Source organism: Macaca thibetana, chromosome 2 (genome assembly GCF_024542745.1).
Source record: "Macaca thibetana thibetana isolate TM-01 chromosome 2, ASM2454274v1, whole genome shotgun sequence".
NCBI lineage: Eukaryota > Metazoa > Chordata > Mammalia > Primates > Cercopithecidae > Macaca > Macaca thibetana.
Genome location: NC_065579.1, coordinates 87,159,364 through 87,183,702, shown reverse-complemented (window position 1 = coordinate 87,183,702; position 24,339 = coordinate 87,159,364). Strand labels below are relative to the sequence as shown.

The 24,339-nt window shown below is 42.6% G+C and overlaps 1 protein-coding gene and 1 long non-coding RNA gene across 4 annotated transcripts in view; one reads left to right on the top strand and one right to left on the bottom strand.

Moving 5' to 3' along the window:
- MCF2L2 (MCF.2 cell line derived transforming sequence-like 2) overlaps positions 1–24,339 on the top strand; it is a 252,899-nt gene that overhangs the window by 133,926 nt on the left and 94,634 nt on the right. Inside the window, exons 11-14 of one of the 2 annotated variants that reach the window (XM_050780176.1) lie at positions 1,546–1,737; positions 4,553–4,744; positions 6,512–6,689; positions 12,837–12,937. In XM_050780176.1, the coding sequence (XP_050636133.1) occupies positions 1,546–1,737; positions 4,553–4,744; positions 6,512–6,689; positions 12,837–12,937 (663 nt within the window). The remainder of the gene's footprint in view (positions 1–1,545; positions 1,738–4,552; positions 4,745–6,511; positions 6,690–12,836; positions 12,938–24,339) is intronic. The other variant, XM_050780177.1, reaches the window with a different exon arrangement.
- LOC126948424 (uncharacterized) lies at positions 13,239–17,782 on the bottom strand. 2 transcript variants are annotated; one of them, XR_007723447.1, is made up of 3 exons: positions 15,880–17,782; positions 14,217–14,476; positions 13,239–13,585 (listed from the first exon to the last, which is right to left on the bottom strand). It is a non-coding gene; the product is annotated as an uncharacterized LOC126948424 (long non-coding RNA). The 2 variants fall into 2 exon arrangements; XR_007723446.1 differs by lacking the exon at positions 15,880–17,782 and having other exon boundaries at positions 14,217–14,988.

Sequence of the window (24,339 nt, the reverse complement as noted above, 5' to 3'; positions counted from 1 at the left end):
CTGCAACCTCCGCCTCCCAGGTTCAAGCAATTCTCTGCCTCAGCTTCCAGAGTAGCTGGGACTGTAGGCACATGCTGCCATGCCTGGCTAATTTTTGTATTTTAGTAGAGGTGGGGTTTCACTGTGTTGCCCAGGCTGGTCTCGAACTCCTGAGCTCAGGCAATCCGCTTCGGCCTCCCCAAGTGCTAGGATTACAGGCATGAGCCACCACACCCGGCCTAGTCTCAGCCTTTCTATGTGAAGTCTTTTCTGCATAGCTTGAGTACTGCTGCTCAGGGAGACCTTCTCACCATCCGATTTAAAATACTAGCTCCAGCACTCCCTGCCCTCCCCATCATCTAATTTTTCTCCATATACTCGTCGCTGTCTAAGATACCATATAATCCACACATGCAATTATTTATTGCCCGTGTCTCCCACTAAAATGTAAGCTTCATTTCATGAGGTGGGGATTTTTACCTGCTTTCTTTACCAATGAACCCCCAGCACCTATGACAGTGTTTGGCACATAGTAGGTTCTCAATAATATGAGATGGATGAATGAAGGAATGCTTTAAAAAAACAGGAAAACTTGGCACGTGTGGTTAGAGTGAAGTGTCATGCAGAAAGAGGTAGGAAATGTGATTGAGCAGACAGGGTCAGTGCATACAGAGCCCTTACAGGCTTTGGGAAAGGGTTTAGACAAGCATATTTCTTTTTTTTTCTTTCTTTTTTTTTTTTTTTTTTTTTTTTTTTGAGGTGGAGTCTTGCTCTGTCACCCAGGCTGGAGTGCAGTGGCACAATCTCAGCTCACTGCAATCTCCGCCTCCCGGGTTCAAGCGATTCTCTTGTCTCAGCCTCCTGAGTAGTTGGGATTACAGGCGCCCGCCACCACGCCCATCTAATTTTTGTATTTAGTAGAGATAGGGTTTTGCCATGTTGGTCAGGCTCGTCTGGAACTCCTGACCTCAAGTGATCCGCCCACCTCAGCCTCCCAAAGTGCTGGCATTACAGGTGTGAGCCACTACGCCCAGCCTAGACAAGCATATTTCTTAAGTGTCATGACCACCTTTTAGTTGTCCAAACCCAATTTTCACCAGTGTCTCAACTTCAGCTCACCCCCCACTCTCCTCAAAGACAAGTGTCAGTTCCTCTTCTTGTTCCTTTAGTTAATAGGGGTATTCAAAATCTCTTATTATGTGTACTCCATGCTTTTCTGCCCTAGAATTTATTGCAATTATAATAAGTTAACAATTTGTGTAATTTAGTTAATATCTTAATTCTCCATTAATCTGAAGATTTTTGGCTTGTCAGCACTATATCCTCAATGTCTAGCCCAGAACCCAACAATAGAATGACTGCTATTGTTTAGAGTATGGACAACTCCAGGCCAGGGTCAACTTCCTGGACCTGGAACCATTCAGAGCTTTCTCAGGTTCTCCAGTCTTCGTCCTGGGTCAGCATCTCCCCAGCCTCCCTCCAGGCTTGGAGCACACAGTACCAGGCAGCTCTCAGCCTCACGATGCCCTGACTTCTGATGCCTGGCTGTGCATGTTCGCTTTGCAGGAACCCCTGGAAAAGGCCCAGCTGCTGGCACTGGTTGGGGACCAGCTCATCCAAAGCCACCATTATGCAGCAGACACCATCAGGCCCCGGTGTGTGGAGCTCAGGCACCTCTGTGACGATTTCATCAATGGAAACAAGAAAAAATGGGACATTTTAGGAAAGTCCTTAGAGTTTCATAGACAGCTGGACAAGGTGAGCAAAACACAGCCAAGAACGTGATGTCTGCAAGATTTTCTGTGAAGAAGCTTCCATTATACTCGTCCTCCCTTCCTTGTGTGATTGCTGACAGGCTCGAGTGCTTTATGTGAAAAGATGTTCACGAGGCATTTAAAGTGTGCACATCCTAGATTGAAGAGGTACTGAAGGTAAAAAGTGCTCTGGCCATCCCACCACATCCCATTAAATTAACTAAAGGCCATTTCTATCTGTGTGGAGCCAGACTTTAAGAGTGTGTTTTGGCCTGGCCCTGTGGGAACACTTCTTGATTCCCTTTCAGGTGTACAGAGAACCAAGCACTATATTTGCAGAGTGCTTCCCTCATATAAAGGCAAAGGGTTTTGATTCTTTTTGGAGAAGCTTAAGTAATAATGACTATTTTATATGCCCTAGCATTTATCGAGCACCTACTCTATTTCTACCAGGAACATAATTATGTCATCTATTTATAATCCTCAAGACAACCTCTGAGGAAGGTATTAATGGCCTCATTGTGCAGAGGCAGAAACTGATACTCTGCTGGTTCTCAAAATGTAGCACACAAGAATCACCTAGTGAGCTGTTATATGGCAGATTCCCTTATGCACCAGGGCTGGAGACTCAGCGTCGGTAGGTCTGGAATACTGCCCAGGAACTAGTATTTTACTAAAGCACCCAAATGATTCTGGTGCAGGTGGTGCAGGAATGACACCAAGAAGCCCTGGGGAAGTGACTGCCCAAGACCACACGTGGTGCAAACAGGGGAAGCCAGAATTGAAGTCAGGCCTGCCAGATTCCACACCGAGGCTTCACAGGATAGACAGCAAGGCTGCATGCCAGGGGCCCACAGGGAGAGGGGTGTGCAGAGCCTGGTGCCCTTTGGAGGTGACCTCTAGGGTATGTTCCCAGTCAGCAGGAGCAGTGGTTTCTGGAGTCTTCCCTGTCAATTGGTCCCAGGCAGCATGTGACTGATGGCAATGAGTCAGCATGCTCCATCCCCACAGCTGTTCCTCTTGCATGCCAGGGGCACCCACCCGGTTGCTTACCTCATCCCATTGCCAAAGGGATTTTAATGTCAATGAAATACAGTTGTTCCAGAAGCAAGTGGCTCAGAAGGGGCTGGTGCGCAGCCTTCTCTGTGTGCTGAGCTCGCTGCAGGATCAGCTGCTGTTTTGCCAACTCCATTTTTGCTCCAGAGTGGTGTGTGTGTGTGTGTGTGTGTGTGTGTGTGTGTGTGTGTGCGCGCATGCACACACACATGGGTATGAGACGGAGAGAGGGAGACAGAGAGAGAGAGAGAGAGAGAGAAAGCAAGTAGCCATAGGAACTCTGCAGAAAATCCCAGCCTAATGCTTTTTACAGATCTAGGCATGATGTGTAAAGAGAAAGTTTTCACAGCATATATCAAAGCATGAGTTCATATTATTGTGGAAATCCAAAAATGTAGGAAGAAAAAGGTTACTCATGTGCATGTACATATCCTACTACCCCCCACCCCTACATAATGGTAATTATTAATTCTGAAATATCTTTATTTTTATTATTCTAAATGTAGCATATATTCACTGTGCTACATTCATTTGCCTAGATTATCTAGGGAAAAAGTGAGACAAACATTTAAGTTGCCTATCATTTTCCCACTTAGAAAGGCAGCCACTTTGGAGTGTTCCATTTTGATCTTTTTTTCTCTGTATAGTTATTTTATATTGCTTTTCAGGTCACATGGTAAATGGAAATGCAGAGGTACTGGCACTGGAAGCTTATTTTCATATAACTCTTCAGGTAGCATAAGGGTCCCCTGTCTTTCTGTTCAGGTGTCTCAGTGGAGTTCAGAAGAGCAAAGAAAATGAGTCTTTTAAAAAATCTGAATAATTAGAATTCATCACCTATCTGACGTCCTCCCAGCATCCAAAAACTTTGAGTATTGCTGTGCTGAGTTACAAAGCTTTACATTCTTGCTTCCTTAGGAAACACAAATGCCAGTAAATGCAAATAGGGATGGCCTGGGAATCCAAAGAGGAAAGTTGTGTTTTTGTTAAAAGGGACACTCCTTTCTCCCAGGAAATGTAAGGGCCGGGTCCAATGTCTCATTAATCACTCTGTGTTCTCGTAACCAATTTGGATGCAGGTAAACCCCGAAAGCCATTGATTACATTTCTCTATGGTTAGACCAGCCTAAGAGATATTTAGCGCTAAGGCTGAATGGTGCAGTGCCACATGCCTGTAATCCCAGCACTTTGGAAGGCTGAGGCGGGAAGATTGCTTGAGCCCAGGAGTTTGAGACCAGCCTGGGCAACATGGCCAAAACCTGTCTCTTAAAAAAAAAAAAAAAAAAGGAAAGAAAAATTAGCCTGGTGTGGTGGCGCACATCTGTAGTCCCAGCTACTTGGGAGGCTAAGATGGAAAGATCACCTGAGCCTGGGGTAGACCTCTCCAGGCTGCATTAAGCCATGATTGCACTACTACACTCCAGCCTGGGCAACAGAGTGAAACGCTGTCTCAAATTAAATACATATTTACCTGTCTTCTCCTGGAGATGTAGCAATTCCCGTCAGTGGAAGAGAGAAGAACATTATATGACTCATTTTGCTGACCAAGTGACCTCCCTGAGAAGTGGACAGGTGTAGATTGGTTTGGGTTTATCCACCTCATAGTATAATTTACAGTGGTTAGACCCCTTAAACTTTATGCCGTCCCATGACAATTTTCCATTGTCTCAGAATCCTTGTAGACAAGCTCAGACCTGCTGAGGATTATGGTGGCTCTGAGTTGTGGTCAGTCAAAGTGCACAAGGCACTGTTTCTTTCCGAAGGTCAGCCAGTGGTGTGAGGCAGGAATCTACCTCTTGGCTTCCCAAGCTGTAGACAAGTGCCAGTCTCGAGAGGGGGTTGACATCGCCTTGAATGACATTGCAACATTCCTGGGCACAGCCAAGGAGTACCCATTGCTCAGCCCTAAGGAGTTTTACAGTGAGTTTGAGTTGCTGCTCACCCTCGATGCAAAGGTAATGCTTCCGGGTTATTTTGATCCTGTGGTTGGGAAATGGATAGGGGAGGGAGGGACTGTATCTTCTTCCTGATAAAGTGCACGCAGGGTGTACTGAGCAGGCTGTATTGAGTGGGCTCACCGATTCCAAAGCCCTCTGGTGGCCTCTTAGACTCCTGGCCTGAACATCCTGGCATACTGACGCTTCATCTGACTCAAATCAGTCATTTCTCTATTAATGCTTATGAGCATTCCTGATGTACCACACACTGTGCTGAATGCTGAGGATACCATGATGATTAGAAATAGGCCGAGGCGGGCGGATCACGAGGTCAGGAGATCGAGACCATCCTGGCTAACTTGGTGAAACCCCATCTCTACAAAAAATAGAAAAAATTAGCCAGGCATGGTGGTGGGTGCCTGTAGTCCCAGCTACTCGGGAGGCTGAGGCAGGAGAATGGCGTGAACCCGGGAGGTGGAGCTTGCATTGAGCCAAGATCGCGCCACTGCACGCCAGCCTGGGCGACAGAGTGAGACTCCGTCTCAAATAAAAAAAAGAAATAAATAGGCATGCTTCTATCCCTCACTGAGCTTACAGTTTCGTGGGAGAGGCTGACATTAACAAAATAATCACACAAAAATGTATTACAAGCTGATATAAGTGCTGTCAAGGAGGGATTCAGGGTCAGGCATGTGACAGAGGAACTTGACCTGGACTGGGGTCAGAGAAGGCTCTCAGGAAGAGTCATTTGAGCTAAAGCCTGGAGAATGAGTAGACAAGATGGGAGAGCCTTTCCGGACAGGAGGAATAGCATGTGCAAAGGCTTTAGGGCTGGAGGGAGCCTGGCACAGTGCAGACCAAAAGGTCAGGGTGCTAGAACCTGGAGAGCAATGGAAGTGTGTTTTGGGTGAGGTTAGAGATTGGCAGGCAAGGTAGGCTTTGTGGGCCACATGAAAGAGTTTGGATTTAAGCAGGGGATAACTTGATTGGATTTGCATTTGAGAAGCACATTCTTCCATGAAGCCAGCAGGGTTGTAGATAGCACACCTTCCTCTGAGAGCCACATTACCTTGTCTGCACCTCTGGTTTAAGAGCTTCTTTAAGTCAGCTTCCTGGGCACACAGCAGGGAAGAGAAGACACGGTGGAGGAACAAACAGATTATATCCAGCCTGTCTAACTGTTCATGTAATTCTGGGGAATGCCCTGAAGTCCATCCATGGACTCAGGCCAAAATCTTTGCTTTGTCTAACATGACACAAACCACATTGTATTCTAATTGTTTGTTTGTTTATGTATTTATTTCTGATACGGAGTCTAGCTCTGTCGCCCAGGTTTGAGTGCATTGACATGATCTCGGCTCACTGCAACCTCCGCCTCCTGGGTTCAAGCGATTCTCCTGCCTCAGCTTCCCAAGTAGCTGGGATGACAGGTGCCAGCCACCACACCCAGCTAATGTTTGTTTTTTTAGTAGAGATGGGGTTTCACCATGTTGACCAGGCTGGTCTCAAACTCCTGTGCCAGGGTGTTCCAGGCACTGGAGATGCCATCATGCAAGGATGTAGTCATTGCCCTCAAGGGTCTCAAGTAGGAGAGGCTGATCCTTAGATGCACAATTCTGGAGCATGGCAGGACCTGCAACGACTTGCATAGTGATGCCCAGAGGGGGCCACCTGAGGGAGGTAGGGATGGGGGGAGTAGGGGAAGCTGGGAGAAAGGGAATGCTTCGTGTCCTCAGGCTGTATACAGAGAGACCTGTTCATCATGATTTGCTTTTGTTACTGCAGGCCAAAGCTCAGAAAGTTTTGCAGAGGCTGGATGATGTCCAGGAAATATTTCACAAGAGGCAAGTGAGTCTGATGAAACTGGCAGCCAAACAGACTCGTCCAGTGCAACCTGTGGCCCCACATCCTGAGTCTTCACCAAAATGGGTGTCATCGAAAACCAGCCAGCCCTCCGCCTCGGGTAGGTTATTTGAGGAAAAGAAGCTTTGTGGCTTTTGTGTTTCTCCAGCAACATAAGGACTGAGACTGGTTGTCTACAATGGATAATGGTCACTGTTTTAACAGATACTTTTTAAAACAGACTACAGATATGCCATAGCGCAGACATGGAAGACATAAACACTTAGATAACACCAAGTGCCTGGATGTAAGGAGAAACACACAATCTACTGAAGAAGTAAAAAAAAAAATGCATCATAAAGGCTGGGCGCGGTGGCTCGCGCCTGTAATCCAGCACCTTGGGAGGCCTTGGCGGGTGAATAATCTGAGGTCAGGAATTCGAGACCAGCCTGGCCAACATGGTGAAACCCCGTCTCTACTAAAAATATAAAAATTAGGCTGGGTGTGGTGGCTCACACCCGTAATCCCAGCACTTTGGGAGGCTGAGGGGGGCAGATGACAAGGTCAGGAGATAGAGACCATCCTGGCTAACACAGTGAAACCCCATCTCTACTAAAAATACAAAAAATGAGCCCGGCGTGGCCGCGGGTGGCTGTAGTCCTAGCTTCTCAGGAGGCTGAGGTAGGAGAATGGCGTGAACCCGGGAGGCAGAGCTTGCAGTGAGCTGAGATGGCGCCACTGCACTCCATCCTGGGCGACAGAGCGAGACTCCATCTCAAAAAAAAAAAAGAAAAAATTTATTTATATATATATGTATAAATTAGCTGGGCATGGTGGTGGGTGCCTGTCATCCCAGCTACTCAGGAGGCTGAGGCAGAAGAATTGCTTGAACCCGGGAGGCAGTTTGCAGTGAGCCGAGATTGTGCCATTGCACTCCAGCCTGGGTGACAAGAGCAAAACTCCATCTCGACAACAACAGCAACAACAAATGCATCATAATAATAACAACGTAATAATAACAGCATACAATAGACTCCATTCAGGACCTTTAAAAGGCCCACATTTTATTAGCAATGGTGTAGTAAAATTGGTTCTTTGAGCAGAGATTTAAAAAATAGGTAAGTTCTTATGCCAATCCCATATGGTCCTGATTACTATAGCTTATTAGTTAGCATTTAAGATCAAGTCATGCAGTGTTCCAACGTTGTTCTTTTTCAAGGTTGTTTTGGCTATTTTAGGTCCTTTTCATTTTTCCATAAGTTTTAGAATCACCTTTCAATTTCTGCTGGGATTATGATAGGGATTACACTGGATATATGAGCCAATTTGGAGAGAACTATTATCTTACCAATATTGACTTTTCCAATTCCTGAATATGTTATAACTTATGTTTTTTAGGTCTTTAATTTCTCTCAACAATGCAGTAGTTTTGAGTGTAAAGGCCTTAGGCATTTCACTTTTTTTTAACCCTATAATGAATGGAATTAACCGTATTTAAGAATAGGAATAGATTTCTATATAGAGATATAATCCTATCATCTGTGAATAGGGATACTTTTACTTTTTCTGTTTCAATCATTGTACTTTTTTTTCTGGTCATATTATAATGACTGGGACCTCCACTACAATGTCAAATAGAAATGGTGAGAGCAGACATCCGTGTGTTTTCCCAATATTAGGAAAAAAGTTGAAGTTTCACCTTTAAGTATGATGTAAGCTATAGGTTTTCCACAGATGTCTTTTATCAGATTGAGGGAATTCCCTTCTATTTCTTTTTTTTTTGAGAATTTTTATCATGAATGATTATTGAGTTTTTCAAATGCTTATTTGGTCCATGTATTGAGATAATGATATGGTTTTTCTTCTTTATTTGTTAATATGGTAAATTATAATGATTTATTTTCAAATGTGAAAACAACTGTACATTCTCGGAATAAACTGTCCTTGGGCGGGATGTACATGTCATTTGTTTGTGTTGTGTATTGTGGCGCTCTGTCATTAAGCACATATATATTCATGGTTTTTATGTCTTGCAGATATATTAGCCCTTTTATAATGATGAAATGTCTCTCCTTTGCTCCTTATCTCTAGAAATACTCTTAAAGTCTATCTTGTGTGATATTGTCACAGCCATTCCTGTTTTCTCGTGCTTAGTGTTTGCACAACGTATTTTTTTTTTTGTTTTCTATTCTTCTTTGTATTTAAAGTATATTTGTTGTATGCAGCATATAGTTGGGCCTTGCCTTTTTATACACTGCAACCTCTGCCTTGTAATTGGAGTGATTAGATTTTTATGTTTACATCCATCATCATTATTGATATAGTTGGATTTAGAGCTCCTGTTTTGTTATCCTTTATGTCTCACATACTTTCTATTCCTCTTTTCCTCCTTTCCTGCTTTCTTTTGGGTTAGTAAATATTTTTTAATATTTTGTTTTAATTCCTCTATTGGCTTGTTATCATATCTCTTTGCACTGTTTTTCACCCAGACTAGGGATTACCATATGCATCTTAACTTGTCATGATCTGTTGAGTTAGTTTCATACCACTCTATGCAAAATATAGGAAATCTACAACATCATACTTCCATATGCTCCCCATCCATCCTCTGTGCTATTCTTATCATAAATATTACATCTATATATGTTAAACCCCCACTATGGTATTACAATCTTTGCTTTCAATAGTCATATATCAAATTAAGACAAATACATATGTGTGTGTGTGTGTGTGTGTGTGTGTGTGTGTGTGTGTGGTGTATACATACCCCCTTATTCACCATTTCTGGGGTTCTTCATTCCTTATTATAGATTTGAGTTACTATCTTATGTCATTTCTCTTCAGAATAAAGAGCTTCTGTTAGTATTTATTGTTGGGGAGTCTACTGGCAACAAATTCTTTTCTTGGCTTTATTTTTTCCTTTTTGTGGAGAACGGAGTCTTGCTATACTGTCCGGGCAGGTTTCGAACTCCTGGGCTCAAGCTATCCTCCCGCCTCTGCCTCCCTAAGAGCTGGGATTACAGTTGTGAGCCACTGTGCCTGGCCTGTTAGCAATACATTCTTTCAGTTTTTGTTTATCTGAAAATTGTGGTGTGTTTTGGTAATTCTCCATTTAGTACAATTTACAGTGCCTCGTCTTCCACCATGTATCCTACTTTTTAGAAGTAAGCCTGATAACATGTAGTGTATTTATTTCCTGAATTTTAACTGCAAATACACACACACATCCACGTACACACTCTAACACACTTGCATACACATACCACAGACATACCCAAACATACACAGACACATCCTTCTTAGATGATTGGAAACAGAACTTTGTTTTCTTGACCTTTCATCTTCCCTCAAGCTAAACCATGTTCATGTCTATGACTTGGCTTCATTTGTTGTTTCAAGGAACATATGTTTGTTTCAAGTAAATAAAGCAAGAATTAGAGATTTGTTTCTCGGCTTTTCAAATACAAGATTTCATAATAGATAACACTCCTTTCCAGAATAAATAGGTCTTTGTCAAGTCTGAACAGGTTGTCATTGACCTAAGTCAAACAACTAGCTCGTTTTGCAGAACAATCCTGCACTTTTGTTTTTGGCAAGTATCTACTGAGTGTGGACTCTAGCAAGTCACTAAAAGGCTTTTCAAACATTTTTGTGTGATTCCTTAGTAGCTGAGTCTGTGCCAAGATAAGCAATAGTATTTCACAGTGTAAAGAAGATGGGTGGAAGGGCTTAAGAGCTGGAATTTCAGCTCTGACTCTTGTTAGCTGGATGCGTTGGCTACAACTTTTAACACCTCTGAAGTTCATAAGGAATGTGAAAAAACTTTTTAATGCCATGTGACTATAATAGCTAAAATATGTTATGCATTGTATATGATCCACATTCTTCACAAATGAACTCATTAAAGCCTCATCACAGCCTTTACTATAGGATTTCTCATTTTTCCCTACTTTACAGATGAAAAAGGTAACGCACAGAGGTGACTGTAATCATGTGTGCCTCGTGCATGGAAGAGCAAGGCTTGAACACCAGCAGTGTGGCTTCTGTGGCCCTACCTTTCACTGCTTCACTCTACTTACAGTGTCAAGGACAGGCGCTTCTCAGTCATGGTGTCACCAATTATAGTGCATCCATTTCTAGCATCTAGTTATTGTGCCTGGAATCACTCACTTTATAGAGAGCCCACAGAGAGGGAGGAGCCCAAAGGATTGTCTGTTATTACAAAGCAGCATTAATGGTCATATATATAACCTGGGGCAGCAGTGTACTTTCCTACCATTTTCAACATAACATCTATGAAAAACCCATAGAAAGCCCAAGCTGCTTCCAGTTGGCTCACAGAATGAAAGGGTTGGGAGGAGCCTCTGGAGGTCAGATGTCAACCTCCCTCAAGTCTATCATAGCTAAGAATCAGGGTGATATATTGGTGGCGTTTGATGAATGGCATTTTGGTCTTGGGACCTGTAAATGCTAAAATCGGCCAGGCGCGGTGGCTCACGCCTGTAATCCCAGCACTTTAGGAGGCTGAGGCAGGCAGATCATGAGGTCAAGAGATCAAGACCATCCTGGCCAACATGGTAAAACTCCATCTTTACTAAGAATACAAAAATTAGTTGGGCATAGTGGTGCGTGCCTGTAGTCCCAGCTACTTGGAAGGTTGAGGCAGAAGAATCACTTGAACCTGGGAGGTGGAGGTTGCAGTGAGCTGAGATCACACCACTGCACTCCAGCCTGGCAACAGAGCGAGACTTCATCTCAAAAAAAAAAAAAAAAAAAAAAAAAAAAAGAAAAGAAAAGAAAAAAAGAAATGCTCAAATCCTGCCTGGGATTAATCACATCTCCTGTGAGTTTCCCAAGGGACCAGCATATACAAGGGTGGCAACTGTGACAAATAAGAATTCAAAGTACCTCTTATCTATTAGCCTTGTGGCCATCACCCACAATGCTTGGTAAAGCTGGTAAGGTGGGTTAGGAAGCCTTGAGGCCTAACCAGGGCTTCTCCTCTCCAAGTCCCAATTTTACTACCAAATGGCCATGGAGCTTAAAGAAAGGATATTTCCCAGGTGTCTAGGAGCTTGTGGGAAGGGGAGAAGGGAGATAGAGTGACTGAGAGAAAAGAGCAAGAGTAAGACAGCCCAATTTCTTCCTGACTCAGCCAACTGATTCTCACAGTCCTCCCATTCACTGATAAATGTGGGTCCATCAGTTCTGGAATGCAACAATTATACCATCAGATTACCTGCAACAACTGCTGGCTATCGCAAGCATGGCCATCCTCTTACAGTACAATCATAGTATGATTGTGTGTATACATGTATGTGGGTAAAAAGAGGGAGAGCATTTGAAAGAAGACTATAAGGAAATATACTAAGTGACTATGCTTCAATGTTAAGATTTTAGTGTTTTTCAGATTTTCTATAATAAGCAAAAATTAATTACCTTTATAATGGAAAATATATTCAGTACAATGCAGTACCTAGAATTTAGTCTTCGAATCAAAGACCAACATCAAGTGCAACATTATGCTGTACACATGATGCATGCCTAAGCAGCAGTGCATAAAGGAATCCATAAAGTTTGTAATAAGGAAGACTTCATGAGGAAAGTGTCCTGTTTGTTTGTTTGTTTGTTTGAGATGGAGCCTAGCTCTGTTGCCCAGGTTGGAGTGCAGTGGCACGATTTCAGCTCACCACAACCTCTGCCTCCCAGGTTCAAGTGATTCTCCTGCCTCAGCCTCCCAAGTAGCTGGGATTACAGGCACATGCCACTGTGCCCAGATAATTTTTGTATTTTTAGTAGAGACGGGATTTCACCATGTTGGCCAGGCTGGTCTCGAACTCCTGACCTCAGGTGATCTGCCCACCTCGGCCTCCGAAAGTGCTGGGATTACAGGTGTGAGCCACCAAACCCAGCCGAAAGTGACCTTTTAGCTGAGTCTTAAAAATGGGAATGACAGAAAATCTACTGTTCTTTACCACATTACTATATTTATAGATTTATTGTAGTTTGATGTTTCGTACGGTGCTGGGTGTGACTTTTTTCTCTTCTGCTGAAATGTCAAGTCCCTGGAGTCAAGGATTCTATTTCTTTTCTGTGTCTCTCCTTCACCTCCAATTTCATCCACCACCTGGGAAATCAGTGCAGCAGCTCAACTGAGCTTTTTTAGTTAACCACATTGACATGGTCCAGCTATTTGTCCAAGTCAGACAAAGTGCTCTGAGTTATAATTTATAAGTCAAATAACCAAATTAATGGCAGGTTTTCTTAGTCCCTCTAGCTCCTCCTCTGAGAACGTCTGAGGAACCTTATACAGAGACAGAGTTGAACTCCCGGAGAAAGGAAGACGATGAGACTAAATTTGAAGTCAAGGTAAAATTACCTTTATTTTACTTATGGAACTTTCTGACAAGAGAGAAGATTGCTGTCATAATTATCAATAAATCAACAAATCATATTTCCATATTTCCTTAATCTGTACCTATTGTCACCTCCAGAAGATAAGCCCATCAAGGCACATAGCACAGACTAATGCTTTCAAGAACTGGGGTTTATAGGATTTTTTTTCTTTTCATCCTTTTCTTTCTTCTTAATGACAGCTAGAAATGAAATTTGGTTGTGTATGTAATTATCGGTAGGTACTGTTGTAGTAAAAGAAAAATCATTTTATTTATTTCTGTAATCTGACTTCATATTTAAAATTGGTAGAACAGTATATGGTTCATGTATAAAAAGAGCATGACAGGCTGAGCGCGATGGTTCACACCTGTAATCCCAGCACTTTGGGAGGCCGAGGTGGGCGGATCACGAAGTCAGGAGTTTGAGACCATCCGGCAAACATGGTGAAACCCCATCTCTACTAAAAATACAAAAATTAGATGAGCGTGGTGGCAGACGCCTGTAGTCCCAGCTACTTGGGAGGCTGAGGCAGGAGAATCACTTGAAACTGGAAGGTGGCAGTTATGGTGAGCCAAGATTGTGCTGCTGCACTCCAGCCTGTTCAACAGGGCGAAACCACGTCTCACACACACAAAAAAAGAGCATGACAAAATTGCATAGAGCTGCACACACACATGCACACACACAAGTGCGTGAATAACTGGTGAACGCTTAATAGGCTCTGTGGATTGTGCCAGTGTCAGTTTCTTAGATGTTAATATTGGAGGAGGTTTGGAGAAAGGGGACATGAGACTTTCCATTTCTTTGCAACCTCATGTGACTTAATATAATTATTTCAAAATAGAAGTTTAAAAAAAGCATAAGGTTTGGAATCAGGCAGATCTGGGTTTAAGCAACATAACCTCTTGAAACCTCAGTTTCTTGCTTGTACAAATGGGTATAACAATAGCTACGTCCTGAAAATATTTTGAGCATGAAATGAAAATTTGAAAATTGCTAAGCACTGTATAATTTTAAAGTAACATACATTGAGAAACTGAAGTATAATTAATTGTGAATTGTGAATATATGTTGCTGCATAGCAACCCCCGGAGGGGTTCCCTTCCCCTGCCTCCCTGAAAATTAAATATTTGACTGGCTGACTGGTTCTGAAACCATGAGGCCAGGGGCTCAAATGAGCTTCAGCAACATTTATGATCCATCATCAATCCCCAAAGCGTCTGAATATGAACCCCACGGGAACTCCACTGACCTTTAAAGAGTCTGGAAGAAAGTGAGTTTTAGGCTTTTCTTCTTGGAGGCAGAAACAGAGCGGGAACGAGGGTTCTCAGCAGACTTTTCTTAGAGAGAAAGCTGCGTCCATCTGCGAATCTGTGCAGTCATCCTGTATTCAGGGCAGATTAGGACCTAGCCACTGCTGTCCATAAATCCCTTCTGGTTGGAGGAATTGCATCACCATGTTTTCTCAAGTTAAGAAACTGTATGAAATTTCATACTGTCTTGATCAGCCACCTAAAAAAGTAAATAGCAATTTTTAAAAATAGATTCACCTGATTTAACACCCAGGAGGTCTGTGGAATCATTAAGTAATGTTAAAAGGGTTTCATTGTGGTCCTCTTCAAAAGTGAACATCAGCCTCTCCATTTCTGCACCCTGGACTTCTGGGAGAGTGTCATCTCTGAAGGTGAGGACTGTGTCACATGATCAGAGCTCAGATTTGGCCTCTGAGCTCATATTCTGTTGCCACTGACTCACAACATGACATGAACTCACTTCCTATCTCTATGACCTACTTTGCCCATATTCAGACAACATATTTATGACCTGCACACTATAAAGATGCTACGGGAGTTTTAAGCATATGGAAGTTCTCATATAAAGGAATCCAAATTAGAGTGATTTATTTCAATTATTGTGAACAGTAAACAAGTTCTATGGTTTTTTGTTGTTGTTGTAAAAGAAAAACATAGACAGTGTAGGAGCAGCAGTGGGGATAGAATCGGAGGCCTGTTGGTGTGGAAAGTGTTGAGTAGAATCCAAGAAGCCCTGGTCACCCAACTTTTGGTTTCTTCCTTCTTTTGCCATGTTGTTTATTTAATTCAGACTCCAAACCCATCCTGTTAAGATGCCATCTCCCTCTGTATTTAGGCAACTCACCAAACAGTATGGGTACTGTTAAACAAGCACAAGTCCATGTTAAAATCATCCTTCTGTGCTTTAGTTGTTTTCTTCCTTATTGTTGATTTGTTGCATATTTAATGAAAAGCTTTTCCCACAACAGCATATGTTAACAGTCAAGGTGGTGGAGGAAGCAGAGTAGGAACAGAGGCTGGTCAGATTTCTGCTTAGAAAGACCAAGGCTATGGAAGGAAATGTAAGCAGAATCCATAAAGTCATGAACAACATGAGCAGGAAGAAAGTGGATTTGTGCACTAAATCCCCAAATCCTAGACTTAGGAATGAATTTAGGACCAATAAATGCAGTTAGTGTTTCACACATTGTATATTATAACCAGAGAAATTGTTATTCCAAAATACATAAGAAAACTAGTAAGAAAAAGATAGGTTCAAAAAAAAAAAGGTTTAGATTCATGTCTGTGTGGATCATGGATTATTAAAAGGGGGACAAATCAGTTGACTACATCAACAATAATCATTGCAGCTTGTGTTTAGTGGCCGCTGTCCAAGAGAGATGACCAGGATGCATAGAGCATGCATCTAACTCTGGGTGGCAATTCTGACATCCTTTTGGCCTTAGGTCTAGAACTCAAAGATGAAATGAAACACAGCCAGTCTAGCAGAGTGAATCATAACATTGTGATAAATGCCACCCCTTTGCCCTTGAGAGTAAGTACGCAGAGAAAAAAAAGTAGCTGTGAACCAAAACCATGTATAATACAGTCACTGATACTCACCACCTACAACTGAAATCATGACATGGTTTGATCACGATCAGAGAAATCATTTCCTTTTCTGGAGGGATGATCCTTGCCGTGCTGGTTCTGGGGAACTTGAGAAGCTAAACTTGACAGGGCAGCTGAGACTCTTCCGGGGCCATCTGGCAAGAGTGATGCCCTGTGCTCAGCTCACTGACGTCATCTGGGAAAGCCCTGTGGTGGAAGCGATTCGCTGTGCTTTTTGGCGATAGTGATGTAACTATTTCCTGTTCTTCACTGGCTGGAAGCTGAAAGCATGACTCACGGGAACTACTTTTCCCGGGCTGCCAACATCACAGCCTTTTTGTAAGCTGGAAATAAGTCAGAGGCTAACAATTTCTTTTTCCTAAATGTGTACCTACAGAATTAAGAAAGAGCTAACAGTGTTCCTTGGTGCCTGTTAAAATTATTTAAAGGAGCAGAAGCCTATTCTGTGCTCCCAGAGGTTGAAAAAAAAAAGTAAAGTAACAGAAGCCTTTTCAGGATTCTGAGCAAAGAGCCTCCTAAATTAAAAATAAATAAATAAAAGTTTTTGAATGCAGGAGCTGGAAGGGAATGGAGAGGTGAGTGGAGGGTTGCTATCATTGACTGAAGGCCAGACATTGTACTGGGTGCTGTGTGTACCTGAGTCCATCTCTAGTCCTCAGAACCTTGTGAGGATGATGTTTTCCGTTTTATCAGCAGTGCCACGAGACTCAGAGGCTGAGTTTCCCCAAGGGTCATGCAACTAGTAAATGTTATAGGTGGGATTTGAAACTAGCTGTTTACTAATCTGGCAGCTTACTTAACTACCTAACTTATCTATCTGATTATTTATTAATACTTAATGTACCCAACCAGCAGCTTATTTAATCTCTTGTGCCCTAAATGTCCTTTTCTGCCAAATGGTGATAAATCATAGCAATTTCACAGGTGGCTGATTAAATGAGAAATGTGTGGAAAGCAACTTGCACTGTACCTGATACCTAGCAGGTTCTTGGTGAATTTTAGTTCCTCATTTAATCCTGTGTTTAAAAGACAGAATGGTCAGTGTGAAAGATGAAAAGAAGGTAAAAGAAGGTCAGATTTGGGGCTTATACAGAATGATCCTGTTGTTGAATATGTACCTTACTGCCAAATGATAACAGATCAAGGACTAAATTCAGTTCCTTGTCTTCTTATTACTTTGACTTCCAGAAGTTTTTATTAATATTTCTGATTCTCAACAAGAAAACTGTAGAATTATAAACACATTTCAGTGCTTGCCTTCTATGATATTTGAAGTCTAGTCAGTGTCAGAGCTAACAGGAGATTCAGGGACTCTACCAAATCCTGGGGTAGCCCCCAGCCAAGTTCTCTGAAGTTTCCAGAACAAGGATTCTCATGGTTTCCTGTGTACCACAGCTCTGAGAAGCTTATGAATTATGTAGATTCCCAGGGCCCCACTCTCTGAGATTCTAATTAGGGAAGTGTAGGGTTGGGTCCCGGAATCTGATTTTTTTTTTTTTTTTTTTTTTTTTTGAGACGGAGTCTCACTTTGTTGCCCAGGCTGGAGTGCCATGGAGTGATCTCAGCCAGGTTCAATTGATTCTCCTGCCTCAGTCTCCAGAGTAGCTGGGATTACAGAGGCCCATCACCACGCCTGGCTAATTTTTGTATTTCTGGTAGAGGCAGGGTTTCACCATGTTGCCCAGGCTGGTCTTGAACTCCTGACCTCAGGTGATCCCCTGGCTCAGCCTCCCAAAGTGCTGGGATTACAGGCGTGAGCCACTGCACTCAGAATCTGAATTTTGAACTTACACGTTTGGTGACAAGAATGCAGGTGGTATAAAGATCTCACTTTTTGTAACATTGTCCTAGAGGTTACATTTATAGGCCATGAGGACTTGGGATAAAGGAGAACTCATTATGTTTGATCTGGATTTCTCAGGCTAGCATAGGGTCTGAAGTTCAGGGGAGTGAGGTGGTGATTACATTAAGCTAGGAAATGTATTTTTGTTGAGGGAGCTGAATAAGATGAAAGAGAGAATAACATTAAGATCACCATTGGCCTTGCTCTTTCACCAATAAAAAAATGACATCACTGAAATATTTGGTGGGTCCAACTGGGTACATGGCTTATTCAGCTCAATTTAATATATATTAAGGCAATTGCTATGGGTTATATGAAAATGATTGTATCATCAGGCCTAAACTCAGGAAACTTGAAACTTTCATGGGGGAAACAACATATTTCTAATAATTTATAATATATAGCAGAATGACATTTCTACAGTAAAAGGAATATATAAGGTGGTAGAGAAAGCAATTCCTCACAAGGACATCAAGGATGGCTTTCAAAGGAGGTGGCATTTGAATTCAACTCTAAAGAATAAATAGGGCTGTGCGTGGTGGCTTGCACCTGTAATCCCAGCACTTTGGGAGGCTGAGGCAGGTGGATCACCTGAGGTGAGGAGTTTGAGACCAGCCTGACCAACATGGTGAAACCCTGTCTCTACTAAAAATACAAAAATTAGCTGGGCATGGCAGCAGGCACTTGTAATCCCAGCTACTTGGGAGGCTGAGGCAGGAGAATCACTTGAGCCCGGGAGGCAGAGGTTGCAGTGAGCCAAGATGGCGCCACTGCTCTCCAGCCTAGGTGACAGAGCGAGACTCCGTCTCAAAAAAAAAAAAAAAAAAGAATAACTAGAACTCTGAAAGGTGGGTAAGACAGAGAAGGGCATTCCAGAATGAGGAAGGGTATAACATCTCAGAGGTCTAAAGGGCCTAGGCTGTCCTGGGAATGGCTCAAGAATGCTGGGAAGGTAGATGAGAGACAGTTTACTGAGGCTGTCGTTGAGGAATGTTGACAGGAGGAGGAGGGCACCTGTGTATTAGGAAGCTGACTCTGGTAGACACTGAAGAGCAGGTTAGATGAAGGCAGGCAGGCTGACCAGCCTCTGGCAGTTGTCACAGTTGGCTGAGACATCAGTGGTGAGAGCTTACTAGTAGCCGTGGCAAAAAGAGATGAGCAGAAATTATACCCATTGACTGAAACGTTCTCTCTAGTGCCTAGAACACGACTATTGGAGGAAATGTGTAGAATGAAGGAACGGATCAAGGCAGAGAAGGTAGGGGGAGGAAGCATGATATTAAAGACAGCTTCGAGGTTTCCATCTTGGATTCCTCATGGGATGAATTTGTGGGCTGGATAAAGTACTTAGGAGGAACAGTAAGAAGTAAAGGCTTATGACAGCTGAGTCCAGGTTGGGGCTGGGGTCTCATAGATTGATAAGAGCACCCTATACCCTCTGTCAGTGGGGCTAATGCTGCCCCAGAGGCTGCAGCCCTGCCCACACCATTGATGCTAGGATAGTCAACCCACTGGCCTTGTAGCTGTGTGGCAATTATTTGTAAACTAGCTTTGGACCAAATTTGCTGGGACAAAGACTGGCCTAATAAAGTACTTTTCTGATTTGTGATTTTATTTATAGGTTAAGATTTACAGACATAAAAATTGTTACAATGAAATTTATCCATGGAGCTTAAAATCAGATGAAACCAAACAGCCTGAGAAGATTCAAGATGTATGGGCAGCTTCTTTTCAGTGGCCTTGGCACACTTACTTCCTTTACATTTTCTTGGTTTGGGAATGGGCAAAAGTTATCACATAACATGTTTCTCACTTCCTGATATTTTAAACAGAATTACATATTTGCAAATCATTGTTAAAACATTTGCAGTCAGTTTTATAAGATGTTTTTCCTGAAAACAAACTATTACCAATAGTGTTTAGAGTATTAGTCCAGTCTATAAAAGCCAATTTAACCAGCAAGTGAATTGAATTAATTACTAACAATGGTAGCTGGGAAATTTAAGATCTCGGATTAAAAAGACCCTGAAGCTGGGGGTGGTGGCTCACGCCTGTAATCCCAGTGCTTTGGGAGGCTGAAACAGGATGATCGCTTGAGCTCAGGAGTTTGAGGCTGCAAGCTTCAGGAAGCTATGATCACACCACTCTCCTTCAGCCTGGGTAACAGAACAAGACCTTGTCTAAAAAAAAAAAAGACCATCTGAAAATTTTGAAATAGGCAAAATTGCATTTAGGATCCAGTCTCTTACCTTTCTCTATTCATTTCTCATTTCCACAAAGCCTCAGGAACACTGAGGCTTGTTCCTCAAGTCTGCCGTTCCCCTCCAAAGGGGATTCAGTCTATACAATGTCCTAAAACCTTCCTCTCCTCGTCCTTTCCTCCAGGAAGCCCCCCTCCCAAGACAGCTGATCTGGACTAAAGGTAGAGGCAATCTGAGCTAGTTCACCACAATGCATGAATGATGGGCAGTCTGAAAGCCCTTTAACTCTCCTGGAAATAGTTGCGGTTTTAAAAAAGGGACAGACTGCCCAGTTTTCCAAAGTAATATTGCAGTGGCTTTTGCAGGCAGTGAAAATGGAAAGTAGGAAAAGAAGTGCTAGGGTAGAGCAAATAGGGCAGACAAACCAGCTGTGAATGCACTGCTAGGATAGAGTCTCTTCCTGTTCTCCATATCAAAACCCAGTGAATCTCAAAAAAAACAGTTGAGGGTTCCCCTCTTTTTCCCATCAGCTGTGGAGAGGAAGACAGAGCCACTCATTCCTGAGGCTAGTATTTTTCACTCTGGGGCTGCATGGTGTAGAACACCCTGGACTCAGGCTGTGGGTAAATAGCTTTGCCTTTATTTCCTTCCCTTCCTTTTCCTTTCCTTTTTCTCACTATCCTCTCCTGCATCCCATTTGGTAGAGAACATTTTGATAATTATTGATTCTTACGTGACATACCTTTTCATTTTATTTCTCATTTCCATAATTTACATAATTAATTAATTAAATTTACAATGCCAGAAAATGCTAAACCTTTAACATTTTATTGTCATTCTTTAAATGAAGAAGGTGGTACGGGTGCTTGAAATCTACTTTTTATTCTCTCCTCAGAATTGGGCCTAATAGCTCCTGTTTTTCTTTTTTGTTTGTTTGTTTTTTGTTTTTTTTTTTTTTTGAGACAGTCTCACTCTGTCACCCAGGCTGGAGTGCAGTGGCACAATCTTGGCTCACTGCAAGCTCCGCCTCCCGGGTTCATGCCATTCTCCTGCCTCAGCCTCCTGAGTAGCTGGGACTACAGGCGCCTGCCACCGCACCTGGCTAATTTTTTGTATTTTCAGTAGAGACGGGGTTTCACCGTGGTCTCGATCTCCTGACCTTGTGATCCGCCTGCCTCGGCCTCCCAAAGTGCTGGGATTGCAGGCGTGAGCCACCACGCCCGGCCAATAGCTCCTGTTTTTAAGGAAAGTGATCATAATAGTAAATAATACTTTTACCTTAAATTACCAGATACCCTTGGTTTTTTTTGTTTGTTTGTTTTGTTTTGTTTTGTTTTTAACAGAGTCTTACTCTGCTGCCCAGACTAGAGTGTGGTGGCACGATCTCAGCTCCCTGCAACCTCCGCCTCCTGGGTTCAAGCGATTCTCCTGCCTCAGCCTCCCAAGTAGCTGGGAGTACAGGCGCGCATCACTATGCCAGCTAATTTTGTATTTGTAGTAGAGACAGGGTTTCACCATGTTGGCCGGGCTGGTCTCAAACTCCTGACCTCAGGTGATCTGCCCACCTCGGCCTCCCAAAGCGCTGGGATTACAGGTGTGAGCCACCGCGCCCAGCCCAGAGAGCCTTACTTTAAGAGTTGGAACTGAAATCGCTTTCTACACATTCCTAAAATCACAAAGTAAAATCATTTAACTTTGGGAAAAAGTTAATTTAATTTCGTTCAAAGGTTGCTATCTCCCCTTTAGTGAAGAAAAAAAACAATTTCAATAATCGATTGAAAATTAGCTATTGGGACTTTTCACAGTATAAGTTTGAAAAAGGTTTCTGTGTCCTTTAGAGAAACTGAAAACAAAACTTTTTTTTTTTTATGAAATTCCTCAAAATTCAATTTTGAGAGCATGTATTTCTTAAAAATATAGGGGAGAAAACAATTAGATTATAAGTGTAATGAGAAAATGTAAGAAGTTACCATTCAAGGTGCTCCTGGAGAGCCTGTGTGTTGGTTGGCGTCACTTTGAAACTGGAGAGAGGCTGGAAGTGGGGAGGTGGAGGTTTGTGGGGTGGATATGGGGGTTGGGTGTATGTGAGGGGAATTGGACCCAGAGCAGTTCCCTGCCTTCATTGCCACCCCCGCCCCAACCTTTTTGAGACGGAATCTTGCTCTGTTAACCAGGCTGGAGTGCAGTGGCACAATCTCAGCTCACTCAACCTCCACCTCTGGATTCAAGTGATTCTCCTGCCTCAGCCTCCTGAGTAGCTGGGACCACAGGCATGCACCACTATGCCCGGCTAATTTTTGTGTTTTTAGTAGAGACGGGTTTTCACCTTGTTGGTCAGGCTGGTCTTGAACTCCTGACCTCGTGATCCGCTCGCCTCGACCTCCCAAAGTGTTGGGATTCCAGGCGTGAGCCACCGCGCCCGGCCAGCTGTTATATTTGTAACAGTGATCTGTGATCAGCAATCTTCTTTGCCATCTTTTTGCCACCCTTTTTCTTCAGGATAAAATGACCATAAGGGGAGAGGGGCTGTTCCGCCTGATTGGCCTCCAGACAGGGCAGGCATGAGTGACTTCCCTTTCACAGCACCAGCTGGCTGCCAGCCCTCCATCTCCTAGGTATACCCTAGGGGAAATTCAGGGTGAAGGAAGGGAAAAAGGATGCAGTGTCACAAAAAACGATTGTTGCTCTGCTTTAGAAGAGTATCCTTTTATCATTCAATGGAGCTCATAAGGAATCCCTCACTAAGAAATACGGCAGCAATTGCTGAGTTTCTATGGTCAATATTTTTGTCTACTATTTGAATAAAAGAAAGCTTTTACTTGAATATGCTCTCTTCCTCCTAGATCTTTCAAAATGTATAATTTTAAAATTTCCTAAAAGTAATTTGGCTACAATTCACCTTTCATCTCAATAAAATAAAATAAAATTAAAATTAAACATAAAAATAAAAGATATCTCATCAGTTACGATGTAAATGAAAAAATGTTTATGTGTGTGTATGTGTGTGTGTGTGTTATGATATACTTCTTGTGAGTTGTGGTCAGGCTGAAAGCCACTATGCTAGAACACAACTAATCTGTCTACACCTTAGTAAAACATTGGTATACAGTGCAGCTTTCATGAATGCAGTCTCTGGATCTGCTGTGGGTCCTTCCCATTGCATCCTCAATGGCACCAGTGTTATATTCCATTAGACTTGCTTGGCAGAGGAGACTCCCTCTACCCCCACACCAACCGTCTGACACATGTCAGCAAGAGCAACGTGCCAAGGCATTCCTGCAAGCTCCTGAGGGCATCTCATGCATGACAAAATCTATAAATTAGGGAGATGTCATCATTCAATGTAAAAGCTGACAAGGTCCATTACCTACACCTGAATCATTGTTATTTTTCCATCATTAGGTTATTATGAAATAAGACTCTACAATCCACCCCACATACAATAGATCAACAGAGTTCGAAAGAGCACAATTCATTTTATAATTGGGAGCAGGTTTCACAGTGAGAGGAAATTTTGTTAGTAATAATGGTCACTCTTTATGAAGGGCCTGTATTACACGCTGGTGATCCAAAGATGAGTAAGACTGAGTTCAAAGTTCAGTAGGGAGTTTGGGCATAGTAATGTCATAGATGAGAAACTGCAAAAGGATACAATGTAACATTCACTGCTATATTAATTAGTTCAACTTTATATAGAAAATGTGAAGAAAGACTTTTTGGTAGTGTGGTGAAAATAATTAGACTGAATTTGAATCCTGGAACTGGTTCGAATTTGAATCCTGGGACTTATATATATATATACACACACACACATATATAAAATACACATATATATATATACACACACACACACATATATATATATATATATATTTTTTTTTTTTTTTTTCTTTTTCTTTTGAGACAAGGTCTCACTCTGTTGCCCAGACTGGAGTGCAGTGGTACAATCTCGGCTCATCGCAACCTCCGCCTCCCAGGCTCAAGTGATTCTCCTGCCTCAGCCTCCCAAATAGCTGGATTACCAGTGCCTGCCACCATGCCTGGCTAATTTTTGTATTTTTAATAGAGACGGGGTTTCACCATGTTGGCTAGGCTGGTCTTGAACCCCTGACCTCAAATGATCCACTGACCTCCACCTTCTAAAGTGCTGGGATTACAGGCATGAGCCACTGCACCCGGCCAACTTTTATATATTGACACATGAAAAATATTATCTGGTCCCTGGCCAGATATATATAATAGAAGGAACTAAAATTTAGATTCTTATGGGAGTGGCATCCTATTTTAAAAGGAAAACGTGTGTATATATATATACACACACACATATATATACACACACACATATATACACACACACACATATACACACATACACACACACACACACACACACTTGGAATATAAGAT